This window comes from Myotis daubentonii, chromosome 9 (assembly GCF_963259705.1).
Source record: "Myotis daubentonii chromosome 9, mMyoDau2.1, whole genome shotgun sequence".
NCBI lineage: Eukaryota > Metazoa > Chordata > Mammalia > Chiroptera > Vespertilionidae > Myotis > Myotis daubentonii.
This window is the reverse complement of record NC_081848.1, coordinates 46,055,588-46,063,076: the sequence shown is the minus strand read 5'-3', so window position 1 is coordinate 46,063,076 and position 7,489 is coordinate 46,055,588. Positions and strand designations below refer to the sequence as shown.

The 7,489-nt window shown below is 54.6% G+C and overlaps 1 protein-coding gene across 1 annotated transcript; it reads right to left on the bottom strand.

The window, feature by feature from the left end:
- SMPD1 (sphingomyelin phosphodiesterase 1) lies at positions 1-4,612 on the bottom strand. Its single transcript, XM_059708750.1, has 6 exons — positions 4,134-4,612; positions 2,524-3,296; positions 1,598-1,769; positions 1,238-1,314; positions 932-1,077; positions 1-776 (listed from the first exon to the last, which is right to left on the bottom strand). The coding sequence occupies exons 1-6, from the start codon at positions 4,590-4,592 to the stop codon at positions 370-372; spliced, it is 2,034 nt and encodes a 677-aa protein (XP_059564733.1). The 5' UTR covers positions 4,593-4,612; the 3' UTR covers positions 1-369.
- Positions 4,613-7,489: the final 2,877 nt, after the last annotated feature.

Here is a 7,489-nt window from a genome sequence, read left to right as displayed (position 1 = left end):
TGGAGTCCAAGTCTCTTTATTAACCGCCTGGCAGCCAGGCAGCAGCAGCAGTAGTGCTCCTGGCCGGCCAGCACGGGCCTGGGGCGACAGCCCCTGTCTGGTCTGCCCAGGGCACTGCCAACTGAGACCTCTGCACCTAGTCTGTGAAAGGACAGCAGCCCCGATGCTGCAAACGGGCAGAGCCACCAATTCCTGTCCATGTCTTGCCACCCCAGCTCCAGGCAAGGAGAAGGGGCTGTTTCCCGGGTACTTGGGGCCCAGCAAAGGCTCTTCACTGACGTTTCTCACCACAGCGGCCTTCTGGGGTCTCCGCTGCCCTCCTCAGACACGCACTTTCCCCAACTCTAGCAGATGGTGCTAGAGTGGGTGCTAGCAGAGCGGCCGTCGCTGATGGCTCTGGACGTCGGCGATGCTTGCGTCTGGCACCAGGTGGCGGCACAGAGCAGGGCTGTCGGAGCGGGCGGAGAGCTGGGCGCACAGAGTAGCGAGGCGGCAGGGCGTGCCACAGGGCTCGGAGGGCGGGTGGCCCTTGTGGTAGAGAAACCAGAAGGTCTGGAACAGCTGCGTGTCGCCCCGCATGCGGTATACCAGGTCGTTCCAGGCGGCAGGCAGCGCATTGGGCAGCCCGTAGGTCTCTAGAGCCCTGTAGAGGAGATGCCAGCGCGGAGTGGCCCCCGGCTCATTAGCTTGAGTCAGGTTCAGGATGTAGGTCTCATGATCCAGGACCACATGAGAGCTCCCGGGGTAGTTGCCATCTATTAAGTAGACCCGGTAACCTACAAGGAGGGAGGGGCTGGCTGGGAACTCAGATTGCAAAGGCAACAGAGGGGAGAGGCCTCATGTCCAGCCCCTTTCTGGCCTAGGCTTGAACCCGCCCCTTTAACCCAGCAACCACCCCCCTATTTCAACAGCTGTCCTCTGCCTCACTCACCAGGATTCAGGCTGATGTAGGTGGTGGCACTGGGCGCCAGGAAGGCTACAGACAGGGGCCGGCTCAGGGTCTCTTCATCATAGAAGATTTCAAACTCATCCACGTGGGTGTGGCCAAAGAACTGACCAGCCAAGGTGTTCTCGTACCTAGCCAGGGACAAGAATCATATTCAGAAGGGTCTGGGGAGGAGGAGGAATGGACGCCTTCTTTTCCATCCTATTCAAGTACACGGCAGCAGGAATGTTGAGAGGCTCAAAGGAATTTCAATCTTCACTCTTCATCCTCCCACCCCCACCTCCCTCCTACCTGGCTACAATTCGGTAGTAATTCCAGCTCCAGCTTTTCAGGCAGTGCCCTGGGGGGATGTGGCCAATTATATGCACCTGTGGAGAGAGGTAAGGATGGTTATCGGACAAGGAGGGGTTCAGGCAGCCCAGGCCAGCTGAGTTGGTACTCATCTACACTGACTGGCATTTTTGGCCAGAGAGAGGGTGAGTGAACAAAAGGACTTCTAAGGATGACCTTGAGCAGCACCCCGAGTGAACGCTGTTGTTGGAAGCGTCTCTGCTCACAGATGCTCCAGCTCCAGACAGGAGTCTATTGAGAAGAGCCTGCCGCTCCCCCTCGTTGGGCACCGACGCCATCATGCTCCCCACTCTCCCTCACCTTGTCTCCTCGATCCTCAGCAGCCTGAAGCTCTCCCACCAGCCACTGGAGCTGTCCAGCGGGATCTGTGGAGTTGATCAAGAGCCAGAAGTTCTCACGGGAACAAAAATTCATATTGAGAGAGATGAGGCGGAGGCCGGGGCTTGGGGAAAGGGCATAGAACCCCCCAATTCTGAAATAAAGTGAACACAAGGGGTCAACAGTCATTCATAACCCTGGTCCTGTATGCCCAGTCCTGTGCGAGACATTTGGACGGAGGGCGGAGGCATACAGACCATCATCTCTACCCTCAAGAAGCTCACACTCTAGCTCAGTGGTTCTCAACCTGTGGGTCGCGACCCCGTAGGGGGTCGAACGACCCTTTCACTGGGGTCGCCTAAGACCATCGGAAAAACACATATATAATTACATATTGTTTTTGTGATTAATCACTATGCTTTAATTATGTTCAATTTGTAACCATGAAAATACATCCTGCATATCAGATATTTACATTATGATTCATAACAGTAGCAAAATTACAGTTATGAAGTAGCAACGAAAATAATTTTATGGTTGGGGGTCACCACAACATGAGGAACTGTATTAAAGGGTCAGGCATTAGGACGGTTGAGAACCACTGGGCTAGCTGAAGACCAAAGAGCATGATGATAGGGCCTGAGTGACAGGAGAGTGGGCTCTAGGAGTTCAGGGTAGAGAGAAAAGTGAGCTAGAATGGAAAGCAGTGGCCACTCAGGAAAGATGACATGGGCCTGTCAGGATATAAGGGTGGGAAGGGAAGGAGGGGTCAGATTAGGGAGGCCAGAGAGGAGAGCAGAGGAGTCCCACTACAGCAGTCAGACATAATGTAATGCCTGGGTTCCCTGCTCCCTTCATTTTCATCCACCTTTCTTTTCCACTCCCGTTTTCCCCTGGACCTCAAGTACCTGAGGGTGTGAAGGGCTTCAGCTGGCAGCCAGGGCTCCCATGCCTTGGCCATGGCCTCGTAGAGCCAGCGGGAGGATTGGTTGCCCTCTATGAAGGGGGGAGGGAAGCCATTGACGGGTGTGCTCTCGTGGTTGCCCACCGCAGGATACACAGGCACTGGCCCCAAGTACTTCTTCACAAGGGCTGTCACAGTGGTCAGGGCCTGCAGCTGGTCCTGGCGAGACTGGTGCCAGACGTTATGGGCGGGGATGTCTCCCGTCCAGTACACCATATCAAAAGGGCCGGCGGGGCCCAGCCCGCTCAACAGGCTCTCCAGAGTCCGCAGGGGCAGGTCACACTTGCTGTACTCGCCCCAGTATCCAGCACCTGGGCGGGAGGGGGGTGGCGGGCCAGAACCCCGGCGGCAACACAGCGGGTCTGCACAGTCAGGGTCTGTGCCCTCCAGGTAGTCCCGATCCCAGTGCAGGTCCGTGAGGAAGAGGACTCGGCTGACAGGGGCACCTGGGGCCGGCGGTTTGGGAGGCTGGGGAGCCGGCTTCGGCACGGCTGGCAAAGAGATGTTCCAAGATGAGAAAATGTCCCAGTGCCCACAGGTGGAGCCCAGGAGCAGGCCACAGGCCTCAGATGGGCTCAGTACTGAGCGTCTCCACACCTCCACCATGTCATCCTCGAAGAGCTGAATGGCTGACTGGCACACAGCGGGGGGTGCGATCTTCAGCAGCTGGCACAGCTTGGTGGCCAGGGAGCCCACCCGGATCACATTATTCTCTTTCTGTGGTGGAAAGACCCAGTGGTGAGAGGTCAGAGTCAGAACACAGGGGCCAGGCCGTCCCCTGGCTACCACCCTGTGTGCCTCCCTATCCAAACTGGGGCTGGACTGGACCGGTGCCACCATGGCGAAGAGACTTCAGCGCCTCCTCTGCCTCCCACAGATGCTGCCCCGTGACTCAGGCAGCACCAGGCCAGCACTCCTCTCCAGCTCCATTTCAGGCCTTTGTTTGCCCAGTCGGCTTTCTCCAGCACAGTCTTCAGTGTGCCCTGAAGTTTGGGGCAGGCACAATGACAGACTGTCTAGGGTTTGGAGACACACAGGGGCAGGGCCCTGCTGATCTGGGGAGCCTCACAAAGCTTGCCTAACCACCAGTACTCATCATAACCCGATCAGGGTCAAGGCGGCCCCAGCTGGTCCTACACCCCTGGATTCCTCTTCATTCAAGTCCCTTTTGAGTAGCTAGTACCAGGCACACCCGGCTGGGAGTCCCAGTCTTCCCCCCGGCCAGTCATCTGCCCTTGGACAAGTGACTTCACCTCCCTGGAAATCTATCCATTTGTGAAACGGAGACAGCAGCAGTAATGAAACCAGCTCGCAGGCCTGCTTTAACCTGTACGGAAAGGCTAGCACAGCGCTCAGCGTATAATTTGCACTGTTCCCTTACTTCACAAGGTCACCATGGAGGCAGGGCGGCGTACAGCCAGGGGTATCCTTAAAGGAGAAGAAAGTCAGTGAAGGCTTGTGGAGGCCAGCCTTTCCCGTGGGGGTGCTCTCGGGGACCCGGGCCCTGGCGCTCTGCGGCCAGGCCTGCTTCCCCACAGCCCCCACAGCACTCACCTGCAGTCCGAAGTCGAGGATGGTGAACAGGCTTTTGCAGACCGGGCAGGTGAGGTTCCGCCATCCAAAGGTGTCCCGGACCTGGGGCGCTAGGCCACTGAAACTGGCGAAATAGCCTTGGGCGGGGAGTGGGTGGGCCGCCGCCGGGGTCCAGAGAGCCAGGGAGGGGAAGAGGGCCAGCGTCAGCGCCATCCCCAGGGTCCCCGGGCCGGGGACCCCGCAGGACCTGTCCGATCGCCGCTCCCCGCCGGACCTGGGGCGGTGCCGGCTGGGAGTTACTCCGTGGCGGGGCATTGCCGGCCGGGCAGGTCGCCTGTCCCGGCCCCGCCAGTCTAGGCCCTGGCTGGCCTCGCAGCCGTGAGGACAGCGCGAGGGTCCGCCAGTTCTCCCGGCTGCTGGCTGACAGCTCGGCGGCGAGCCGCAAAGCAGCTCCACCCCTTCCTCTTCCTCCGTCCCCATCAGCTGTTGGCGGCGGGGGCGGGGGACCTAGACAACGTCCCGGAGGCGGAGTGGGCCGGGCGCGTCCGGGACCCGCCCTTGACCCCGCCCCGGATTCCGCTGGGGCCCTGGCTGCTAGGGTGGCAGGTGAAAGGCCCATCGGAGGTTCCTAGGTGCCACCTCTCTCCAAACCTGCGCTCAAATTCCTGGAATGGCTGACTGCCAGGCCCACCTGGCATTTAACTCGGGAAGCGGGGCTAGGGGCGAGCGGGGCTGGGCAGGGATCCTCCCACTGAGTGTGCTGCCCCGGCCGGGAGGGCCTCTCCCCTCGATTTCCCACCTTCTGGTCCTGGCACCAACCCCCTGAGTCACCCTGACTGCGAGTCTTTGAGTCACATTTGATTCAGACTTCTGAAGGAAGGGACCTGAGCCCAGGTGGGGACACCCATACTTAAATTTTATGGATGCGGAAACCGAAGCTGGCGGATGGTGAATGACTAAGAAGGGGTAACATCACCAGGGCTGGGAACATGGACTAGAGCTTGGGTCTCCCACCTCCTGTAGCCATGAAGGTAAAAGCCATCATTTATTGAGCTCTGTACATGTATCCCGCACTGATCCAGACACTGTGATGACTAATCTTCCATTTTACCAACCCTCAGAAGCAGGCCTAATAATATCATTACCTCCACTTTACAGAGGGAAGTTCAGTGGCGGAACAGAGATGAAAACGTAAGCTGTTTCACTTCTGGAGTGCTTCTCCGAGACCCACAGAGTCCTGCCGATTCTCTCCTTCGAGAATGTTTCTTCCAAGTGACTCTTCCTCACGTCTGTGGGCATTAGCTCCGAGTAATTGTGCTATAATAAATATATTTGGCCTTTGTCTCCAGTTCCTAGCATAGACCTCCCCACATCCTTTGAATTTTCTAAGTGATAGAAGTGTCTTTTGTTATTTATGTTATGCTAATTAGATGATTTAGGGTGATGTTCCTACATAGAGAATGGGGCTTGTCATTTTTTTTTTTAAATTAAATCTTTATTGTTCAGATTATTACATTTGTTCCCTTTTTTTTCCCCCCATAACTCCCCTCCTCCCAGTTCCCGCCCCACCCTCCGCCCTCACTCCCCACCCACTGTCCTCATCCATAGGTGCACGATTTTTGTCCAGTCTCTTCCCACATCTCCCACACCCCTTTCCCCCCCAAGAATAGTCAGTCCATTCCCTTTCTATGTCCCTGATTCTATTATAATCAACAGTTCATTCTGTTCATCAGACTATTTATTCACTTGATTCTTAGATTCACTTGTTGATAGATGCATATTTGTTGTTCATAATTTGTATCTTTACCTTTTTCTTCCTCTTCCTCTTCTTAAAGGATACCTTTCAGCATTTCATATAATCCTAGTTTGGTGGTGATGAACTCCTTTAGCTTTTCCTTATCTGTGAAGCTCTTTATCTGACCTTCAATTCTGAATGATAGCTTTGCTGGATAAAGTAATCTTGGTTGTAGGTTCTTGGTATTCATCACTTTGAATATTTCTTGCCACTCCCTTCTGGCCTGCAAAGTTTCTGTTGAGAAATCAGCTGACAGTCGTATGGGTATTCCCTTGTAGGTAACTGAGTTTCTTTCTCTTGCTGTTTTTAAGATTCTCTCTTTATCTTTTGCTCTTGGCATTTTAATTATGATGTGTCTTGGTGTGGTCCTCTTTGGATTCCTTTTGTTTGGGGTTCTCCGCGCTTCTTGGACCTGTAAGTCCATTTCTTTCACCAGGTGGGGGAACTTTTCTGTCATTATTTCTTCAAATAGGTTTTCAATATCTTGCTCTCTCTCATCTTCTGGCACCCCTATAATTCTGATGTTGGTACGCTTGAAGCTGTCCCAGAGGCTCCTTACACTATCCTCGCATTTTTGGATTCTTTTTTCATTTTGCTTTTCCGGTTGGATGTTTTTTGCTTCCTCGCATTTCAAATCATTGACTTGATTCTTGCGCTCCTCTGGTCTGCTGTCGGGCGTCTGTATAATATTCGTTATTTCAGTCCGTGTGTGCTTAATTTCTAGTTGGTTCCCCAATATAAGATCGAGGGTCTTATTAGTTTTCGTGTAGATCTCATTAAGTTTATCGGCAGCTTCTAAACAGTTCTTGAGAGACCTTAAAAGTGTGGTTCTGAACTCTATTTCTTCCATTGACAGTTTTGTCCTGTTTCTTTGTCTCCGCATTTTGTTATGCTTCCTTGGTGCACCCCCTAGTGGTCTTTGTTATCAGTCTTATAGATAAATCTTGATTGTTGTAGCTAATTCCAGGGAGGGTTTGACCTCCAGGCCAAGTGGCAATGAGAATCAACTGTGTCAGCAGTGAGAGAACTTCTGTCCTCTAGGGAGGTGCTAATCTAGCCTTTGCCTGAGGCTATCCGGCAAATGCCTCTGTGCAGGGCGTGGGCAGGGCGGGTCGCACAGGATCAACAGGGTGGGCCAGAGAGAGCAGTTATGGCGGCTCTCAGTCCTGTCCCGAGGGGCTCTGCCTCTCTGAGTCCCAGCACCCGCTGCAAAGCTCGGAGAGAAAGCTGCACTCGCTCTGACCGAAGCCAGACAGTCCCGCTTCTCCCGTTTGAGTCTGGGTCCCTAAAGACTCGCCCGGATCTGGAGCTCAGAGTCTGCGACTCCCTCCCGATTGAAAACAACAACCGTGCCCTCCGCCGCCAGAGGGGCTTGTCATTAAAAAGAAAAAGTGAGTAGAGGGTGAGAAATTTCAGTCCCATCCCCCAACCTTCACGGAAGGGAGTAGGGCTGGAGATTGAGCTCTCTAAAAACCTCTTTGAGCCCCGGCCAGTTTGGCTAAGTAGATAGAGAGTTGGCCCTGTGGACTGAAGGGTCTCTGGTTCAATTCTGGTCAAGGGCATGTACCTAGATTGCAGGCTC

What these genes read in the sequence shown, in the direction of transcription:
- SMPD1 (XM_059708750.1), bottom strand. Translation starts at nt 4,592, where the DNA reads ATGGGGACGGAGGAAGAGGAAGGGGTGGAGCTGCTTTGCGGCTCGCCG. An exon ending in TCCTCGACTTCGGACTGCAG is followed by an intron (nt 3,297 to 4,133) that starts GTGAGTGCTGTG and finishes TTTCCACCACAG; the next exon opens with AAAGAGAATAATGTGATCCG. An exon ending in CTGAGGATCGAGGAGACAAG is followed by an intron (nt 1,315 to 1,597) that starts GTGAGGGAGAGT and finishes CTCTCTCCACAG; the next exon opens with GTGCATATAATTGGCCACAT.